Source organism: Acanthochromis polyacanthus, chromosome 8 (genome assembly GCF_021347895.1).
Source record: "Acanthochromis polyacanthus isolate Apoly-LR-REF ecotype Palm Island chromosome 8, KAUST_Apoly_ChrSc, whole genome shotgun sequence".
Lineage (NCBI taxonomy): Eukaryota > Metazoa > Chordata > Actinopteri > Pomacentridae > Acanthochromis > Acanthochromis polyacanthus.
This window is the reverse complement of record NC_067120.1, coordinates 39,574,277-39,597,100: the sequence shown is the minus strand read 5'-3', so window position 1 is coordinate 39,597,100 and position 22,824 is coordinate 39,574,277. Positions and strand designations below refer to the sequence as shown.

The 22,824-nt window shown below is 39.1% G+C and overlaps 1 protein-coding gene across 2 annotated transcripts in view; it reads right to left on the bottom strand.

The window, feature by feature from the left end:
* si:ch211-266k8.4 (carabin) overlaps positions 1-22,824 on the bottom strand; it is a 96,660-nt gene that overhangs the window by 54,221 nt on the left and 19,615 nt on the right. For both annotated transcript variants that reach the window (XM_051951859.1, XM_022197330.2), the window contains exon 10: positions 18,901-19,013. In XM_051951859.1, coding sequence (XP_051807819.1) covers positions 18,901-19,013 — 113 coding nt within the window. The remainder of the gene's footprint in view (positions 1-18,900; positions 19,014-22,824) is intronic.

Below are 22,824 nucleotides of genomic sequence, written 5' to 3'. Positions count from 1 at the left end.
AGATTGAAAAAATAGACCAAAAAAAAACACCACAAAAAAACAACAAAACAGATTAAAAATGACAAAAAAATTGACAAACAACAGAGATAAAAAAAAAAATAGACCAAATAAACAAAACAAAAAAGGGATTAAAATGAGCCATGGCCAGTGAGTGTACATCACAATGTAAATACATAAGGTGGGTTCATATTTCACATCAAATAACCTTTTTTAAAACCATTTAATGTGGCAGCTGGATGGAGGTAGCTGCTGCGTTTGTTTGGTAACAGATGATGAGAGCAGGTTAGAGACCAGATGGAGGATGGAGGTGTAGACGCGTCGTCACTTTATCTGTCTGGATCATCGCTCACATCAGACCTGTTTGTAGTTTTAAGTCCACAGCAGATTAAAAACAGGAATTACAGCAGAGAATAAACCAGATCCTCAGGATTTCACTACAGAACTGACTGAGTTTCTCTGAGCAGGAACGTTTCTACAGAATAGACAATTAAAACTCACTGTGACCACCTACCACTGATGTAGTGGACTTATAGAGGTTTCTCAGTACGTAGCAGCAGGGCAGCTACTACTACTACTAATACTAGTAGTAGTGATACTATTACAGAATGACATCAGTATTTAAATACAAGGTATATTTGCAGAGTTTTCTCAATATGTGACAGTAGTCACTACTACTAGTACTACAACTAATACTAATACAACAACAACAACTACAGATCTTTAAGAATGACTGGACTTTAAAAGAAGCAATATTTCCAGAGAGTTTTCTCGGTACGTGACAGTGGGGGAGTCACTATTACAACTACTACCACCACTACAACCACTACTAGTACTGCTACAACAGAACTTGTTGTTACATGGCTTCTTTTCTTTCAACATATTTAGTTTTTTATCATCTAAAAAGCCAGACTTGTAGTTCTCTGTGCCGTCATGTGGATGTACTTGTCCTGGTATTTCAGGGTTTATCTGTGGACTCGTTTTAATCGTACATTCAGGTTAGTAACGTATCAGAGTGATCACTTTGATGTGGTGACAACGCTAATATAAACATAAATAAAACCTCTAACTGCTTACTGAGGCTGAACTGATAAAGAAACAGACAAAAGGTTGAACTTTAATAACACCAGAGAACATGAAGACAAAAGGAGATAAACTATGAAGGTAGAGATTAGGACTGAGAGGAAGGGGGTTTCCACAGCAAGACACAAAAAGTCAAAAAGAAAACTTTTTTTTTTAAGCAAATTCCTCTTATGTCTGCTCCTGGGAACATCATCAAGAGGTTCCATTGCTTCCAGCTACCACTAAAAGTCAAAATAATTCAGTTTCAAACCTCAAAGTGTTGTAGTCTTTTAAACTTTTTGTTTTCAGTGCGTCTTTGTGTTGTACAGTTGAAGTTCTAAAAGATTATCTGGAGGTCGGAGAGGCCAACAGATGGAGGAAAGGAGATAAAGAGGTTAAAGAAACATGACTTTCAGCAGAAACAGCAGCCAAGAAATCCGAAATACAAACACAACAGCAGCTCAGATTAATGACATCAGCTGCACAAAGAACTAGCTAAGTAGTTTAACAGCAGCAAAACTCCTGGATATTTGGTATGAGAGGCATTCAGTCTATTGAAGTAGACCAGCTAATGAGGTTATTATACAGTTATAATAAGTATTCAGTTAATAAAAAACTACAGCTGGTTTTATTCTAAATGTTCATTACTATCAAAACAAGCTGATGGAAACTGTAGATTTATGAAACTTTACTCAAAGTGGAATAAAACTGAATTTGTTAGGGGCTGTTTTGTCCTGAATTACTACTACCTGTCACTACTTCTATCCCCACCACTACAAATCCTACTACTAGAAGAAAAACAACAACTACTACAGACCTTTAAGAACAACAGTGTTTAAATAGAAGCTGTATATCCGGAGAGTTTTCTTTGTACTACTGCTGCTGCTACTACTACTACTACTACAACAATTAGTAGTACTATTACTACTACTACTACAACAGAACTTTAAGAATGAAGCTGTGTTTTCTGAGAGTTTTCTTTGTACTACTATAACTAAAACTACTACTACAACAAAACTTTAAGAATGACTTTACTTTAGCAGAAGCTGTATTTCCAGGGAGTTTTCTTGGTACCACTACAACTACAAATACAACTACTATACAAGCTGTATTTCATGAGAGTTTTCTCAGTACTACTACAAAAACAACAACAGAACTTTAAGAATGTCAGTGTTTAAATAGAAGCTGTATTTCCTGAGAGTTTTCTTGGTATTACTACCACCACTATTATAGAAATTCAAGAATGCCAGTGTATAGTGTTTACAGAAGCTGCATTTCTTGAGTGTTTTCTCTGTACCATTACTACTACGACTACTACTTCTTCAGCACTGTATCAGAGAGAAGGTTTCTTCAGTATGTGACAGGATGCATTTAATTTATGAGTTCCTTATGATCTTGTAAACATTGGAATGTTATATATAAATTTTATGGCATATTTTCTGTCCAAGAATTTTCAGTTTTTTTATGATCTAAAAAGACAAACTTTAAGGCCCCTGTGCAGTCACATCCATCTACTTCTCCTGGTATTTTAGGGCATCGTCGTGGATTTGTAGCATATTTTAGCGGTTGTGGTATCAAAGTGATCATTTTGATATCGTGACAATGCTAGTATACACATAAATAAAAGCAGATCTAACTGCACGAGAGCCTGAGATCTTCTCCAGCTGCATATAAAGGGGGAAGTCCAAAAGTCATTAAGCCGAAGCAGCGTCTCGACCTGTTTAATTCCCACCATGAGTGACACGCTAATCACCTGAATCCAGCAGGTATTTACAGTATCTAATCTGACCTACTGAGCATCGCAGCACAAAGCAGCTCAGTCATCGGCGATTATTAGCAGAAATCAGACCTCTGCTGTTCAGACAGGTAGCATTTATAAACGTCCTCAGGCTGCTTTAGACACGTGAGCAGCGTTGGTGTTCCTGCTGCAGTTTGTGATAATACCAAAGCATCCAAAGGGATCAACGTCTCATCGCTCAGACACCACGTCCTCAGACAGCAGCCAAATCATTTTCACCGCTTGTTTTTGTGCATGCATGTGTAAAAGTGATGGACAAGAAAAGCTCCCCGAGGAGTGTCGGTATTATTCTACACAGCAGCGGCATTCAGGGTTTCAGATGAGGAAAAAACATGCACAGATTCTGGACAAAGCTGGCAGAAATGAAAAGTCCCATCAGTGGGTTGGTGGATCAAGTGTGGAGGCCATGACAGCAGAGAGGGACGCTGGGAAGAAAATGAAGAGGAAGAAGAAGAAGAACAAGAGGAGGAGGAAGTAGACGACAAATATACGAAGAATGAGAAGAAGACGATGAAGAAGAAGACGAAGATGAGGATGAACAAGAAGACCAAGAAGACTAAGAAGAAGAAGAAGATGAAGAATATGAAGAAAAAGAAGACAAAGAACACGAAGGCCAAAAAGAAGAATAAAATGAAGCAATAGAAGATAAAGAAGAAGAAGAAGACGAAGGGGACAAAAGAAGATGAGAAGATGAAGAGCAAAAAGAACAAGAAGAAGAGGAAGAAGACAAAGAACTAGAACAAAAAGAGGAAGAAGATGAGGAAGACTAAGACAAAGGAGATGAATAAGATGAAGAACAAGAAGACCAAAGAAGATGATGAAGAAAAAGAATAGAAAGAAAAGGAGGAAGACAAAGAAGAAGAGGAACATGAAGAGAAAGAGGAATACAAAAAAGACCAAGAAGATGATGAAGATAAAGGAGAAGACAAAGAAGAAGAAGAAGATGAACAAGAAGAGGAAGAAGAAGGAAAAAATGATGACAAAGAAGCAGAAGAAGCAAAAGACGAAGAAAAAGATGAGGAGGAAGAAGAGGAGGCAGATGAAGAAGACAAAGAAGGAGAAGAAAACAAAGAAGAAGACAAAGAAGAAGTGAACAAGCAAAGAAAAGACGAAGATGGGAAGAAGGGGGAGGTGGATAAATTAGAATGCAAATTTAAGTCAGGGCTCCATTAAAAAGTGATAAATCTGGACCCACTTCTACGGATTTCAAGAACCTGGAACTCTGGAAATATTCACAGGATGAAGGTAGAACTTTGCATAGCTTCATTAAATATAGTGAAGTTGCTGTGGATAAAGAATCAGCTGATTCTGAGGAGGTCTGGAGGAACTTTCATTCAGATTTTATATGGACTGACCCATCAAACAGAACCACGTCGTAGTCTGGATCACTCCATCAGCACCTATTTTACCAGTAGTCAGCTATGGTCTGCATACGCTAGATGTTCATCATTACCAAGGAGTGAGACTTTAGACGTAAAGCTTCAGGCGACACTCTGCAAACCTCCTCAGTGAGATAACCAGCTGCCGTTGTGTAGGAATCTACTTGCTCTGTGCCAGCATGAAACCAGATCACTGCTGCTCCTGGCGTTATGGAAGAAGGCCAATTAGTCCATTATTAAAACACCGTGAGTCTGCTGTATTTCTGACAAGCTTGCTGTTAGAAGGAGGATCTGCTGCTCTGGCAATTCTAGAACATGAAGCTACTAGTGAGCATCATCGGCTAATCAACAACTGAGAATTAAGACTTTTACATACAATCACAGCAGCACAAATGTAGACAAAAAGCTGTCTGGTGCAAACCAAGTAAAGACAGAATACAGGAGTGGATAAAAGAAGGGATATGAGTGAAAGATGGACAATTGAAAGCAGAGGATAATAATGGAGGAGTCTGAACCCGGCTGACCTGTGAGCTTCGACCTTTTCCACACCCTGTCATTCAACACCTGCCTCCTAATGCGCCTTCAGGCCGACACTAAGGTCAGAGTTCATCCCCAGAGGCCAAAATGTCCGACAAGAGGCTGCGACACACGAGCAGTAAGTATCACATAATACATGAAGGGGCTAGGTGGATGCTAGTGACGTTGAAATGTTCATAAAAGAGTAAAAAGTAGGCAGAGGAGTAATGAGATACACGAACAAAAGAACCAAAACAGCGAGTTCTCTGCTTTGTAGCCTGTAATTACAGCTGCCAAAACCATAATGATGAGCGATATAAACACAGTCTGCTGCCTCTAATTTGAACTCCACAACTTTACTACTTTATTGTGCCACTTTATAATGATGTCTAAACAGTGAAATTAGGTTTAGTGCCTTTGTAATGCTCTGTCAGGTCTTCCTTGAAATTACTTTGTGGGTCACTGTGAACGTGTCCTTCCAGACTAAAGTCAAATATATTTATAAGGAACATTTAAAAATAACTAAAGTTGAACCAAAGTGCTGTAAAGTTAAAAAGGGCCATAAAATACAATAAAGCACTATGACAAAAAGGTCACTCCATTAAAATCACCCCCCCCGAAACCGAAGAATCTGCTGATCCTTTATTTACTGTGACTTGATATTGAAAGAAGCAAAGTTTAACCTTCATACTGGGATTATTTACAGAACTAAAGGCCCTTGAAGTACATAAAGTGATTGAAATTTGACACTTTTTAATGGACTTTTTCCATCATTTCTGAGCCTCAGAACTTCATCAGTCCAGCAGATAGAACCATGACATTTAAGAAGGACAAATACATCCAAGTTCTGGTAAAATCATGCGCTACAGTCAAGAGGTAAAGTTTCCATCCATTTGTAAAATCCATGAATATCATGATCCAGCAACTTGAATTATCAGTGTGTTGATCTAATTTTCTTAGCTTGACTTCTTGTGAGTGATGACGACTGACTACAGCTATCAGCAAAGATCTGAAAAAGAAAATCATTGACTTGAACAAGTCAGAAAGTCACTTGGAGCCATTTCAAAGCAGCTTCAGATCCACAATCATCTGTTTGTCAGAATAAAGTTCATGGCCCAGTTGTGTTACTGCCACCATCAGGAAGAAAACACGAACTACCACCTGCTGCTGAGAGACCATTGGTCAGGATGGTCAAGAGTCATCCAAGAACCATCAGAAAGCAGGTCTGGATGGATGAGAAGCTGCTGGAACACAGCTGTCAGTGTCCACAGGGTTTTACATCAACATGAGCTGAGAGGATCCATGAAGAAGGAAGTTCTTCCTCTAGAATCAGAACCTTAAAGCTCCACTCAGGTCTGCTGCTGATCACATGGACAAAGAAAAGACCTTCTGGAGGAAAGTTCTGTGGTCAGATGGAAGAAAAACTGAAGGTGAGGCCTTTAACCCCAAGAACACCAAACCTACCATCAAGCATGGAGGTGGCAGTATCATGCTCTGGGGCTTTCTAGAAGAGCTTCTGGACTGGATTCAGACTGGATGTTGGACTGGTTCTGGACTTTCTTGGGACTGGTTTATGTTTGGTTTCAGTCTTGGTTCTCCTGGTTTTGGATGTGATTTAAAGTTGGTTTAGGATTTATTTCACTCTGGATCTGGTCCTGGATGAGGACTGATTTCAGACTGTCTTGGACTTGTTTAGGAGTAGTTTAGGTTTGGTTTTGGTCCTGATTTTGTACTGGTTTTTGACTTTTTTAGGACTGGTTTCAGATGGTATTCTGACTGATTTCGAACATTTTTGGACTGGTTTAAATTTGGTTTTGGTCCTGGTTTTAGACTTTTGAAGAACTGATTTCAGACTGTCGTGGGTGGGTCTTAGACTTTTTTTTAACCCCAAGAACACCAAACCTACCATCAAGCATGGTGGTGGCAGTATCATGCTCTGTGGAAATGAAGTTTTACCCAAAGCTAATGGAATATTCAATCTACTGCTCCCTTGTCGTCGTCACACATGTACGTTCTTTCCAGTTCATGCATATTTTACATCAGAAGTGCAGCAAAGAAAGCAGTTCTTGCCTCGTTTGGAAAGTAAAAGATGACCCAAATTTAAGTGTATGCAAATTCATCGCAACCTTTTTAACAAATTATGCCCCAGATTTTAACGGAAGCAAACATAATTAATACAATCCATTAATTACTTGCTTGAGTCTGAGAGCTGAGTTTTGGTTCAGAGAATAAATAAAAGGCTGCTTTAGTCACATGTACGAACACAAACCATATGTGCACAGCTTCTCCTTTAACTTCAATTATACAGCAGCACAAACAGACTGCAGGATGGCCACAGGGAATCCACGGGGAGCAGCAGAAGAACAGGACGAAGAGGAGGAGAAAGTCGTGTTGGTGAGGAAGAAGCTGGCGAACACAGAGATCTGCTGAGAGGAAACCTTCAGGGTTTAACCCCAGAGGAAAGGACTCAGGCGCTCAGCGGGATCTGAGCCAACACTGCCTTCCTTTCTTCTCCCTTAAAAAGATTAGATTCTGATCTCCTCTCCTATCTGCAGCTTCTCATCTCACCACCCGACGCGTTTATACACAAATCACAAATAATTAATACAGCTCATAATTTTAGCTAATTAAGGACGGCGAGCAAACAAGCGCAGAATTTCTAACCAGCTGCTTCATTCTGATTTAATGAGGGAAGACGAGGACAAGCAAAGCGTTGATCTCCTATTTTACTGCACAAACTAAGCAGGTAAAAAGGCTTGGTTTTGTTTATTTTACTGCTTAACAACTCAGAAGTTAAGCAAATAAAAATACTGCGGCACATAAACACAACCATTAATTTACAAAAAAGGTAAATAATGGAACAGATGCTTCAGTATGAATGAAGGAAAATAATCAGCTGAGATTAAATGATGGCTAATCAACAGAAATGGTTTTCCATCAATTGTATCGCTCATTTCTCAAAACACCAAATGTTGGTTTTACATTTCTCTTCTGTCATAATTACAGTTGCTTTATTTGTCACTTAAACCTAAAATAATAATTTAAATTTCAGTGTTTCTGTGCAAGAACACTAGGAGATAGGACACAAAAACATAATTTAGAGTTTTTTTTAAATAAAAGGTTAACATTTTATCTCATAAATAACTTAAAATAAATGTAATTTCACAGAAAATATTATAAAATTAACCTTTAAATGCTGTAAATAAAAGTGTCATTTTACTGCTAAAGTTTGTAAAAGGATGAATAACCATTATTAAATATAGAGATTTTTAATTGTTTTTGCAAAGTTTAACAGTTGTTTTGTTTGTTTGTTTGTTAAAATGCAGATGTCAGATTCCATAAACTAAATTATTAGTCTAGAAAATACCTGATTATGAAGCATTGACAAAACATTTTAGCTGCAGATTGAGAGAAAAAAACAAAGATTTTAGGCAATAAATTCCAGGTAAAGCTAATTAACTGCTAGCTGTGATTGGATGTACATTATCTATGAATTAACAGTAAAATTTCCAAATGGAAACACTTCAGCAAACATTTGGTTGAAAACACCAACTATTCCTACTATGAAGTCAACAGAAGGATCCAGAACGTCTCTCGGTCCACTTCCTACAACCTGTTAGTCCACTTGGAGTTGAACTTGGTAAAAATATCTGAGGTCACTGGTGTTTTTACTGTTAGAAACAAGCTAAAGTTATGATCCTTTTGTCTCAGAGGAGCTAAAAACAGGAGTTAGAGGATTCATTTACCATCAGAGATCTACAAAAACAAACCCCTTGATTCTCTGTCTGCTGGACACCAACAGTTAACCTGTTATAAGGAGTGAAAAATATCTTTTTTCTTGTACTACATACGGAATATAGTGAAACTGTCCTTCAGTGTATGACTGAATTATCTGGTAAAGGTGTCTAATGATGGCAGTAGGTCAGCCTGAGGCCACTTCAACCAGCAGAAACTCATGAAGAAGGAGCAGAGATTACAAGGAATCCCAACGAAAACCCAAGCTGCCTACAAAGCAGGTCGACCTCGGAGGTCACAGGTAGGTTAAGTGTCCTCAGAGGAAAGAAAGGTGAGAAAGGTGACATTCTTCTGGGACTAATAGATGCACTCCAGCCCCAACTGTGACCCAGAACCACAGGACCAATAAAGATGACCCAGATATTCTCCTACCACCTCTGGTTGACTCCTAACTTTGAAGGATCCATCACTGGTAGACTTCATAAGACAGTCCTTGGACCTTTTTGCTCCTCAACTGATCTTTACTCTAACCATTACTACCTCGACTTGAATTTAGTTTAAAATGAACTTATAAAATGGCCTGAAAGTGACAAAACGAGTACAAAGCTTTGGAAAGAAAGCAAAAAAGGACAAAAAAACGACTCAAAACAACAACAAAGAATTAGAAACACAACAAAAATTGCAAGAAATTGAGAAAAAGTACCAGAGCTCAGAAACAAGATGCGAAGCAAAAAAAAAAAGAAACACAAAAAAACAACAAAGACGTAATTACAAGTTGCACAAAATGACTACAAATACTCGGAAACAAAACTCAAACAGCTAAAACGTGACATAAAACAATTACAGAGACTCAAAAACAAGACACAGAACAGTCAGGAACGTGGAAATGTGAGTTTAAGCTACAAACAATAAGTTGATGCAACATTTTCATGTTAAATAAACTCAGTGAAATAATATTTCCAACTTCAAAGGTGTATCTAAATCTGATTTAAGTAGTGGAAACGTGCACTAAGAGTCCCAGCTTCTAATTTTAGATACTGTTTACAGTGACCTGTGTTTTAAAGCCCTGCTGGATCTGCCTTCAGGCCGACGGTAGAGCTGCACAGAAACCCTTCAGCTCCACATCCAGGCTCTTGACAGGACCTCCATCAGCTCTCGTTATCTCGATGTCTGGGTGTGAGGTCGGCCCAGCTCTCAGCCTCAGGCCATTTATTGTGACCTTTGGTTTTAACCTGACCTTGTTTGTTCCAACCCAAACCACAGACTACACCTTAAATCCCTCTGCTCTCTCAGTACGTTCCCTCATTTCTATTTTTACAAGGTGAAACTGATATTGTCTACCTCTAGTGTCAAGCTGGTCTGAAGCAGAAATGAAAGCATTACAGACGTTAGCAGCAGAGAGAGGAGGAGGACGGTTCTGTTGAGGATGGATTCTGACGCATGAACACATGAAAATCCATAAACTACTGCAGAGAGTCAGTGAGAGACGAACAGCAGATGGACATGGAGGTCATAAACGGTGTGAACAAGAGGATAGAACAGAGAGGTTTAGAGAACAGATGGGCTCAGAGTTCACTAAATGGAGGAGTGAGGAAGCAGGTCGGAAACAATGCAATTAAGAGATTTTCTGCTAAAGCGTGGTTTGACTGAACATGACTCCGAATTAAAAAGATTAATTTTTTCTGGGTCAAAACAAACAAACAAAAAAAGATTAATTAGGTTCACTGTAGAGCTGGGCAGCAAATTAAATCAACTGGATTACATAAATTGAGCATTTTCGTACAACGCATAAAATCTCAACAAATTAGTAATCAAAACAAAAAATCTAATAAAAAACTAAACATAGGTGATGGGTGGCTAAAGCAGTTATAAACAATCTGTAAAATGAACTGTTACCACCAAGGACGATAACGATTACTTGTGGATAATAACGAAACGACTAAAAATAGAAGACGATGGTCAGACAATGTTAAATATGTTAGCTGTAGTGCCACGGTACACCACTAGATGGCGCTTGTTGCTGTTTATTGCAGTTATTTGTGTTTAATATAGTAGAAACCAGAAGATGCAATCACTCAGACTACAGGTAGGATTGTGTTGGAAAGCAGAGACCTTTATGAAGGTTTAGCTAGAAATGTTCACCATGACAAAGACTTCTGTGGCGGTTAATGACCTCCAGCCAGCGCTGCCATATTTCAGCTGACGCTCACTAATATATCTATCTGTGGTCACAAATTACTTCAGTAGCATTTAGAATAATGTGAACTGCACCTAATGTATTACTCTGCCAATGAGGCGGAGCCTTGGCAGAGTTATTTGACGATCGGCGTATGTTTGTCTGTCCGTCTGTCTGTCCGTTAGCAACATTACTCAAAAACAGACCAATCGATTTGGAAGAAATTTTCAGGTAAGGTCAGAAATGACACAAGGACAAAGTGATTATATTTTGGCAGTGATGCAGCTTATAGTTTGGATCCACAAATTTGTTAAAGATTTATGTAGCATTGTTACATCTACCATTGAGTTAAGAGTAAAACCACATTTATGAACTAGAAAAGCACTCAGAGTGCAGACCTCCACCAAGGATAGAGAGGAAAACAGGAAACCCATGCAGTAAAGGATCATGAGCTGGAATTGAACCTGCGTCTCTGACACAGTTCTGTTTACGAATCACCTTCTTAACCAGTTGAGCTATCTGGACACCTTGCTCCAGTTTGTTGGACGACATACTAACCTATGATGTTTTTGTCACATTTTGGACCACATACTAAAACATACTAAAAAATTCAAAGTGATCCAGAATCCAGGATCCTTTCCAGATTGCCACTAAAATTAAATCAGCTCTTCCTCTTACCATAGTCTACATCCCCTCAAAATTTCATGTGAATCTGCCCAGGCGTTTTTGAGTTATCTTACTAACAGACAGACAAACGCCTGGTGTCACATAACCTCCTTGGCGGAGGTAATTATGGTTTCATTTCATTGCTGACAGTCGTTTAAGAAAACAGTTTAAAATTTGCAAAACCTAATTGCTAAATTATTCCGCAGCTCGGTTCTACCTGTTACACATCTACTAGAATTTGTTTTTTTTATTTTTGGTGGATAAATTGCACTTCAATCTAGTCATTGTTCCTGTGTTACTACTCCTGTGTTTTTGGCGCTAACGTGTGAAGTTCTATGATTAAGGTACATGAAAGAATAACTGGTTTTCTATTTTTGAGAGTAAAACATTTTTGAAAAGCCTCATGTAAAAAAAAAAAAAAAAAAAAATCATGAAAACTCTTAAATTTGAAATGATTAAACTGAGTAGTCAACTCGTGTTCCGCTCTTTTGGCTAAATATACACAAAAAAATTCTAATTTCATAATACTTTGGTGAACCATCCGCATGACTTCAGGAACCCTAAAACAGAGACAACTGGTGACTACTGACGAGGATGAATGATGGTTTAATTTACTCCAAGATAACATTTCATTATCAAATAGTCAGAAATAACGAGAAATCCAACAGATTTGTGGACTCGTTTCCTTTACTGTGGAGTAAAGTCGTCCCACATTGAGCCAAGATAAATACAGACTTCCCTGAGCAAATTACACTTTAACATAATTATTCTCACACAGGTAGAAGACTGCTAGATGCTTCCAAGTTTACGCACTCAAGCTGAATAGATCTCTCATTAAATAAATCTCTAATATTTCTCGGTCTTGTTTGTTGTGCAATGAAACTCTTTAAGGTCAGTTTGTTGGTTCTGTTTCTCAGAATAACAACCTGATCCAGTGTATTAATAAATAACAGTGTATAAACTCTATAATCCTGCCACAGAGAGCGTATGCTTGATTTAAAGCATCATAAACTTAGAATATATGCAGGTTGTTCAGCTCTAGGGGGTTGTTTTGGGTCAGAGAATGAAGGGAACGCTGAGTCACTGCACTCTGAGCAGCAGGACAGGAAGAAACCAGCGTAGGTATCATGGGACCTGCTGAGGAGAACAGGACTGTGGCATCTGCTGCTGCACCAGACAGGAATGGAAGAAAAGAGCTGAACGAGAGGCAGAATAAGGCAGGAGAGTGGAGGAAACCAGAGGAGAATAATCAGCCAGGAGGACAGAAGGACACGTCTCTGTGTTCTCGGGGCTTCTCAGCCTGACTCAGCATAACCTGAAGTCACTCCGGCTCCGTCCTTTATCGCTGAGTCAGGCTGTCGTTGGACAGGCCCCAGAGACCCCCACGGTCACGGTGGAAAAACTACGACAACATCACTCAACACCTGCTGCTGCCACGGCAACGCGCAACCTGACTTTGAAGCACCTTGAAAACCTCGCAAATCAGGAAACCGTTAACAAAAAAACAACAAAACCAATCATTAATAACTCAAATCTGGTCCAAATCATCAACTACTCCACTCTGGTTTCTTTTAGCATCTCTGGCTTGAGGGCTGTTAATAATTATCAGTTAATTGATTAATTGCCGTTAAGAATTCTAAGATAAGGCAGGAAATGAAGGTCATGCATGTCAGAGTGGACTGTACACCTGCTGCAGTACCTGGCTGCACTTCTTACTGATACTGAAATGAAACACCGCAGCGTGTTTCAGTGCAGCGTCCAACTTTAGAAGTTTGTTTCTGAGTCAAAAAAGGTTCCAGCCAATGATATGAAATGCGAAACCATGCTAAGTTATCACAAGGGCCATTACAAGTGCATATGACTGATAATGGATCGATGATGAGTTGTACTGCCATCATAATGTACTGGAGTATCAGTTTCTGTTCTTGCTTTCACTTTATAAGCCATGTCATCGGCTGTAATGTGTATTTAATACTTTTTGTTTCAGGGGGACTTTTTTAAGAGTTTGGTTTCTTCAATTATACCACAAAGTTCATCCAATCATGATGCAGAACTTTGATTTTGGAAAAAAAAGTCAAATAGTTATAACCCTACTACTTACACAACGAAAAGGCTTCATGTCTTTGGAAAGGTGGACTCGGCATTTCTCATATTTTACAGAAAACTGATCAAGGGGTTAAACGTACGAACTAAGTTCACTGAAACTGTCATATTTATGCTCCTTTGAGATTATGGATAAACTCTGTTATTCTCCATTTTGAACACAATAACACCATGTGGAATCGTCACTGCTGTACTTCTTAATCGCTTACCAACTCATAATGCTGCCGATTCTCAGTTAAGAAAATCGTTGAAAATTTGCAAAACCCAGCTGCTCTTTATTTATTCCATAACTCTGTTAAAACTGTTAGAAGTCGGCTATAACTTTAGGTTTTGTACTTTTTCTGGATAAGTTGCACTTTGAGCAATATATTCATTGTTCTTGTGTTTTTGGCAGGAGAGTGTGAAGCTCTATGATTTAAGTAGAGAATATTTTTGCATTTTTGACAATAAATCATTAGTGTAATAATCCTTTGCAGTAAATTACAGTGTGACAGCAGTTTCAGGACAGACATAACACACATGTCCTCAAATAGCTTCCATTCTTAGTGAGCTAAAAAAGAAACAATGAATAAATACAAAATTAAAATACAAAGATATTTATTATTTTCACTGAGAAGCACTTTGGTCAGCCTTTGGGCTGCTGCAAAGGACTAAATAAGTAATCTTTTTTTAAAGCCTCATCTACCAGCCACATGACTATAAGATCTCTGAAACTGAGACTACTGATGAGGGCAGACCGAAATTTGGGGACCAAATGTCTTTACAGTTCGTTTGAACTGAAATGAATAAATACCAGTTTGTCACTGTACAGAACATCGTCTACAGCACATCTCATAACATTCACGTCCTTCATCTTCTGCCTGATACATTGCTAATTGGTTGAATTGTTAAGGGCAGTAAATCGATTATTAACACACAGAGCCTTAAACCTCACAGAGCCGTGTCGGCAAACGCAGACAAAAACACGCAAATCAAATCTCTAAACATCACAGGCTGGGCTTGTTTGTGTCCCTAAACACAAACACAAATCTTTCCCAAACAGAACACGCTGTGAACAAGCTGTCCTTGGTTTCCAGTTTCCACATCCTGAAATGTTAATGGAGGCATTAAACACACGTTAATGAAAGTGTAATGATGTTGTGATGGTGGTGGGTGTCGGTAACGGGCAGAGAGAGTGAAAGTGTGTCACAGAAAACACATCGCAGAGGCAGCCAATGAATCAGCTCCTTTTTTTTCCCCCCTTTTCCTTGGATGCCTTCGGGGCGAGACAGTCTGACAGGCCAACAAATAGGATGACTCATCCTGACTCACACACACACACACACACACACACACACACACACACACACACACACACACACACACACACACACACACACACACACACACACACACACACACACACACACACACACACACACACACACACACACACACACACACACACACACACACACACACACACACACACACACACACCAGCACAGTGTGATGGATTATCCACCGTAAAACATGCTTTGTGTCTTCCAGTTGCCCTGAAAGGAAACTTCTCAAACTCTTTCAGCTACTTCTGGTCTTTTGCAAACACACAACTCATTCCTCCACACACACACACTCTCTCTCTCACACACACACACTCTCTCTTTTTCTTTTCTTTTCCCATCTGCATTGACAATCAGCCCTGCAGCCACCAGCGTGTGACTCAGGATGAAGCCACAAACAGCAGAAAACACAACAGAGCTGCATTCCAGCCGTCTGCTTTTGGTGAAGACGACACCGAGGGGTTTCCAGATCTGGTGGAGGCGACACCTGAACAACCTTCAGAAAGATGAAAGCTGCTTTGATCTGCAGCAGGAACACGTGAACCCACACGTTAGTCCAAGTCTGCCATCAGTCTTTGGGAGATTGTCAACTGATACCGGCAGTAAAAGCAGCTTCTTTAAGAGCCTCAGATAAATGAAATCAACTGCTCCTCTGATTCTTTAAAAAAACTATTTTCTATCTTTAGGAGGTCAATGTTTAGTTTTCAGCTCACGTTTACACCTGAGGGCTGAACTATGAATCAAGTTCAACACATCCACACTTTCTTGATGTAATTCAGTTCGACAAAAAGTCAGTTAACTCAAATCTCGAAGGTGGTTTTCAAGTTTCTTTGTCGACTCAGACTTTCTGCTTCAAACTCTGTTCACATAAAAGGAGCTGTTTAACGCATCATGTGACTCTTCAGTCAACAGGTTGTTTTAATGCAGAACAATGAGGAAAGTAAAGATGTTTGATGATAAAAGCTGCTACTGGAAATGATGTTCTACCAGGAATGCTGGTAGAAAGCTGTTACATGTGTGTAATATATTCGTTTTATTGATCAGTGCAGCTGATTATTGATAGTTGACAGCTGAACAATAAAGTTATTAAACTTTAGAGGTCATTTATTTAAACACGATATTGTTTTGAAGTGCATTTAGGTCTGACACCGTCCCATAATGCAGGAAATCACTTTAATTTGTGACCAAATCAAAGTGAAATTAATGTTGTTGATTGAATATTCTCTGGAATAGAACAACCAGTTTTCTCATCCGTGTTCTATCAGCTGCAGAACCAGCAGTTTAAACGGACTTGGCAGCAACTCACGATGAAATTTAACAGATTTTTACGATTTAAGTATCACCAACGAAAAACATGTAGGTTTCCATGGCAACACGATACATACAGTGTCTCATACTGTAACTACACAACTTCATTCAGTGGTTTTAGTTATAAAAAGATAAAACATTTTTCATCAGCTGAGAATCTGCATCACTCATAAATAATCATCAGAAAACGCTTTAGTTAAAGGGAGACGCTTCTTAACGCCGATTTAAATCTGAAACTCTAAACAAAACCTGGACCAGGTTAGCCCCACAGCATCAGTTACCATGGAGATCTAGCTCCACAGCATCAGTTACCATGGAGATCTAGCTCCACAGCATCAGTTACCATGGAGATCTAGCTCCACAGCATCAGTTACCATGGAGATCTAGCTCCTCAGCATCAGTTACCATGGAGATCTAGCTCCTCAGCATCAGTTACCATGGAGATCTAGCTCCACAGCATCCATTACCATGGAGATCTAGCTCCTCAGCATCAGTTACCATGGAGATCTAGCTCCATAGCATCAGTTACCATGGAGATCTAGCTCCATAGCATCAGTTACCATGGAGATCTAGCTCCACAGCATCAGTTACCATGGAGATCTAGCGCCATAGCATCAGTTACCATGGAGATCTAGCTCCATAGCATCAGTTACCATGGAGATCCAGCTCTGCAGCATCAGTTACCATGGAGATCTAGCGCCATAGCATCAGTTACCATGGAGATCTAGCTCCATAGCATCAGTTACCATGGAGATCCAGCTCTGCAGCATCAGTTACCATGGAGATCCAGCTCTGCAGCATCAGTTACCATGGAGATCTAGCGCCACAGCATCAGTTACCATGGAGATCCAGCTCCGCAGCATCAGTTACCATGGAGATCTAGCTCTGCAGCATCAGTTACCATGGAGATCCAGCTCCGCAGCATCAGTTACCATGGAGATCGAGCTCCGCAGCATCAGTTACCATGGAGATCGAGCTCTGCAGCATCAGTTACCATGGAGATCTAGCTCCACAGCATCAGCTAACATGGAGATCTAGCTCCACAGCATCAGTTACCATGGAGATCTAGCCAGGTAAAGGTCTAACCTTTTGATACTGAAAACTCTGTCTTTAACCACAACATACCTGCTAATTCACTAACCTCATTTCATAGTTCAGTCCTCTGGAGTTCAGTTTATTTGGTCTGAACCAAACAAAACAAAAACAAAGACATATTTTTGTCCTTTTTGTTAATTTTCTAGTCGGCTTACTCATCACAAACTAAAAGCTTTAAACAGTGACCCAAACTGACTCACAGGTGACTCATTCATCGGACAGTTTTGGTGGCTGTCAGTTCTCATTAAGAAGTCAAAAGCAGGTTTATTCTAGAGACTGACAGCAAGTCGTCATGCTCTTTACTGCCTCTGAATACAGACCCGGGCAGTTTAACAACAGACATATAAGACAGCGACAGATGCTTCATCAACAGGACAAGAAAAGTGTCCGATCGTTTCACTGAATTGCATCAGATGCTGTGAAAACACAAAACAAAACCACAAACACTGATTGCTTCAACAAACTCTCCAAGGAGTCCTCAATATAGACAGCCTTCAGAGGCTCGGCTAGTCCTCATGAAATGTGCTCAACAGGCAAAACAAAACATTACATGATTTGGTATTATTATTTATTTTCATTAATGTTGGCAAATGTGTTTGTGTGTGTTTTCAGTTGTGTTGTAAATCCTTGCAGTTTTAATTTATATGTTTTTCCTAAGGCTGTGGGGCAAGTTCAGCGCTGAAATACCTGAGAATCCATACCAATAGGCCAGACGACTGGTAATAAGTAAGCTTCAATGCTTTTTCATTAGATTACAAAATTTGCATTGAAATTTATATTTAGTAACTTACAACATTTCAGAGTAATCAGACCAAACCCTGATACCCACGTCCTCATCCGAGTGAAAAACTAGAATAAAATCCATCCGTCTGTCTCTCCTGTTGTCCTCATTTACAGGCACCAAAAATATTGTTTCCTTGTCTGAAAAGAATCCAAAAATTCTGCAAAAAAAATCCCCAAATTTGTGAAAATTTTCAAAACCTTCAGGAAGAAAATTCCAATAAATCCTTAAAGGTTTCCCTTGAAAGTTTTAATTTAACAAAAACTAATTTGGCAAGAAAATTTAAAAAAATGAGTAAAAATCTTCCAACAAAAAAATCTTTAAAAATTCCAAAGTGATTACATGTATATTAGTAAAATTTCTGTTACTTTAAGAACATTTAGGAAAAAAAACAACCAAAATCCAGCGAATTTCGCTGGATTTTGGTTGGTTCTTAAAGAAACTTTTTTTTTTTTTTTTTAACATTTCTTTGTGTTCCACTGAAAACACTTCCCAAAGATGTTGTTGAAAATGTGGAAGTTTTCACTGTGAAAATATAAACTTTTTCCACATTTTCAAACTTTAAAACGGGTCAGTTTGACCTGCAGGACGATAAGTTGGATAAACCGAACACGAAACCGAGCACGGAGAGATGAAACGAGGACAAGAACACGCCAACAGGCAGGTTAACATTTACCAGGTTGTAAACAGGAGGAAGTGAGTGATGGAGGTGAACAAAGGGAGGCCTGTTGGTTCTCAGAAACCGGCTGTAGACGTCTGACCAGCTTCTACAGTGACGTTGGAGCTGCAGGACAAAGGTGTGGGTCTGAGAGTGTAACTGGATCAGTCACAGAGCCGCTGGAGGTTAAGTGACTGAGAAACCAGAGTTTGAGCGACTGTTTGTGGAAACGTCCCGGGAGTCCTTCTGCACTAACAACAAACGGAGTGTGTGTGTCTGTGTGTGTGTGTGTGTGTGTTGCTACCTGTTTTAGCTCCGTGGTGGCTCTCGTCCAGCACCAGACTGGTCATACATTTGAGCTCCCAGTCTTGGACGTCGGTGTTCCACAGAGCAGGAACCAACACAGAGTACTGAGCCCTGCAGGGGGACGACAGAACAAGTAAAAAAAAGGTGTCAGAGATATTAAAAACACACTTACACAGCTTTATTTTAGCGCTTATTTCTAATGCCTCAAAGTTTGTAACATTTATGCATCTCTTTTTTTAGCACTGAATACACAGTGTGCAAAAAACAAAACAACTTAAAGAGCAGATTACTGTAGAATTAAGATACATAGATGTTTTATTCCATTAAAAATCAATCATTCCTACCCCTGACCCCCTCAGATTCAGATGATTCTTCATCTACAGTAACTTCATCAATGATCAGAGTTCTACCTTCATCCATAGAGGAGGATCCACATTTATCACTTTAATGGACTTTTTCCATCATTTCTGAGCCTCAGAACTTCATCAGTCCAGCAGATAGAACCAGGACATTTAGGAGGAGAAACACATCTGAGTTCTGGTAAAAACTGACCCCAGATCAGTTTAAATCCATCCAGGTGTCTCAGTCTGAACACTGAATCTGGTTTCTGTTCAGAACCATGCTTTTCCACAATTTTAGACAATCGCTGACTCAGAAATTGGATCGTTTTTTAATCAATTTCAACAAATGTCCTGTAATTTTGGGTCATTTTCTTTTTCTTTTACAAATTTTGATTCATTTTCTATCATTTTTGAAGCATCATGGACTAATTTTGTGTCATTCTGCAAATCTTCAGTCAATCTGGATCATTTTGTGGGTAATTTTGGGTGAATTCTGACTCATTTTGGACAATTTTCTTGTCATTTTTAACTAATTTTATGTCAATTTGGATCTCTTCTCGTCATTTTGGATCATTTTTGTGTCTTTGGGATCATTTTTTATTAACTATCTTTATTGGAAGCAATTTCAATGACAACATGACATATGATACAGTATGGCAAAGGCCTTCCTTTGGGATCATTTTGGAGTCATTTAGGACAAATTTCATGTCATTCTGGTTCTCATCTGAGTGGATTTAAACTGATCTGGTGTCAGTTTTTACCAGAACTCAGGTGTGTTTCTCCTCCTGAATGTCATGGTTCTATCTGCTGGACTGATGAAGTTCTGAGGCTCAGAAATGATGGAAAAAGCCCATTAAAAAGTGATAAATCTGGATCCTCCTCTATGGAACTCTGGAGACAGTCCCAGTCTGAAGGTAGAACTTTGCATGTTTTCATTAAATTTTAGCAAATTACCGTAGATAAAAAAGGTGGAATTGTTTTCAGATTTGGGGGATTTAACATGTGAAGGTAACATTTGTTTGACCCAGCAAAAGCCAGAAAAACTGTTCAGGATTCATGTGACAGGTCTAGACTGAATGTCTCTAAAATAACTGATGCCTCACTTATGAATGAATTTGTGTTTAAGCATTTTGAACTTTTCAAACAAAGACTCTGACTGAGACAGAGTCCTGACACTTCCATCAATCTCCATCTGACTCCTAAAAGAAACCAAATAAGTGAGTTTCTCAGAGCTGGAACCCGGTTAGATCTCAGGGTTGAGCTGTCCGACTCGGAATGACAAATGGTTTGGGACAGCGACAGATAGATGGAGCGCCTGGGAGAAAATGAAAATTGAGTGAACTTGTGGGAGGAAGACGAATGATGTGAGCTGAGAGTTGTGATCGGTCGGGGCTTCTGTCGGCTCGTTAAAGATCCACAGAGGATTTCACAGACGTGACGTGATGCTGATGAATGATAGGATACGAGGGTAAATAAACCGATGTCACCATGATACATGGGCCGCAGTAATTCTAGTTTCTGAAGTGCAGGAAACAGCTGGACGACTTTCTGTTCATTTCGAACAATAAGCTGAGAGTGAAAAGCACCAAAGAACAACAAATTTACACCACTAATAAATTAACTTAATATAACTTTTGTTGTTGATATTTCTATGTAAACTTAATTTAGTAGGTTGGATAAAGAGTTTCAGACAGTTTGAAGTGAAGCAACAGCAAACGTATCCGCCCTGTTTATGGGTCCTGAAGCTTTTTCTGACTTTATCAGCTCGACTGCTGCTGTTCCGCCTCTGACTCTGGGAAATTCTAGTCAATCACACTCAAAGATGTGGTCTTTCTGCTGAATAATGTGCATCCAAAGAGTCTAGTTAAGGTTTTGGAAGATAGCCTGACGGGGGGGAATAACTAAGACAAAATGTCGCAGAAATAAAAGCTATTATGCAATGCAACGTGGTTGGGCTAAAGAGATTATCGTCGGCATTTTACTGATTACTGGTAATCTGTGTATTTATGGAGCAGTTATTGATGAATAAAATGTGGTAGTTCAGGTCTGATTCAGCCTCCTCTCTCTGTCTGTCATCACTCTGTGGAATCAGAAAGGCAAAATACAGGCAGAAAAGCTGAACAGGAAATGAGGAAATTAGCTTCTGTCACAGTCTGGAAGACAATAACTGATAAAGCCTTAAGATCTGGATCTTATAGGGGAATAAAAGTGACAGAACAGAGAAATATTAAGAAAACACAGAACATAACTGCAGCAGATCCCACATAAACAGAGGAGATCATTTAACCACTCCTGCTTCTATTTTATGTGTATTTATGGATGATAGGTCCTCTACTATTACAAGCTGTGAAAACATTACATTCAATACCCGTTTAAAAATAGTGGGTATCCTGCCATTCTTGATAAAAATAATCAACGTCTGTATCAAAACTAAAATATCAGTCGATTACCAGCTTCAGAAAGCATGATTTCCACTTTAAAAGTTGGTACTGAGCTTATATCTGTGTGCTCGGTACACGGCTAAAACCAGTAGAAAAAGTGATTAGGAGTCAGCTAGCTTTACTTAGCATAAAGCTGTGATGAACTGTTTGTTTGTTGAGCAGTTTTTTTAATGTCTAATCATCACCAGTTTGACAGGAAACCAGGGAAAGTCTCAGAACTCATGATTTGAGCAAAAACTATCCCCTTACAAAAGTGCAGAGTGTCTGTATTTACGCTGCAGGTTTCGTACAGATTAAATTAGCTCGTATTTGAACATGTAACATATTCCAGATGCTGATTTATTAGCAGCAGCTGTCACAATATCACGGTTTAGGAAACTGAGCTCTCATTGCAGATGGCTCTTGACATGTTTGTATGACTTCCAGGGAGCGTTACAGGAGCACTGAGAGCAGAGTGTCGCTGCACAAGCAAACTACTTCAATGATAATGGTGGATAAATAAATAGAAAATATCATCTATATGCACTGCATCCTCGGTCACTAACTGGCAGTTCAAGTCCGGTTCCAGATGCCACCCCATATGGACCAATAATGAAAGCATCATAAGGGGACTTAGAATTTGACGGAACACTTCTACTTTAACTTTTCCAGTGTTTACAGGGTTGGACCAGTTGCATGTATTTTACAGTTTCAGTATAGAAGTCTAGTTATAAATGACAGGTTCTCTGCTATCGCATGATGGTAAAACATTATATTTAAGCTATATCAGTCCCAGACATCAGCTTTTCTTTAGTACCAATAATCGGCATTGACCCTAGAATGTGGTAGCACTTTCTAAAGTATGCTCCTTTATTTACCTCAGCTAAAGAAACCCTCGATTGTTCAACAGGTGTTTAACCATCATGTCGTCCTGCGGGTCAAAACTGACTCGTTTTAAAGTTTGAAAACGTAGAAAAATATATATTTTCACAGTGAAAATTCTGATGTTCACGTTTTCAACATTTTTGAGAAATCTTTGAACATTCTTTGGTGGAAAAAAGGAAATATTTCTTCAGAACAATCACATAAAAATCAACCAAAATCCACCGAAATTCGCTGAATTTTGGTTGACTTTTTTGTTGAATGTTCCTAAAGAAAATA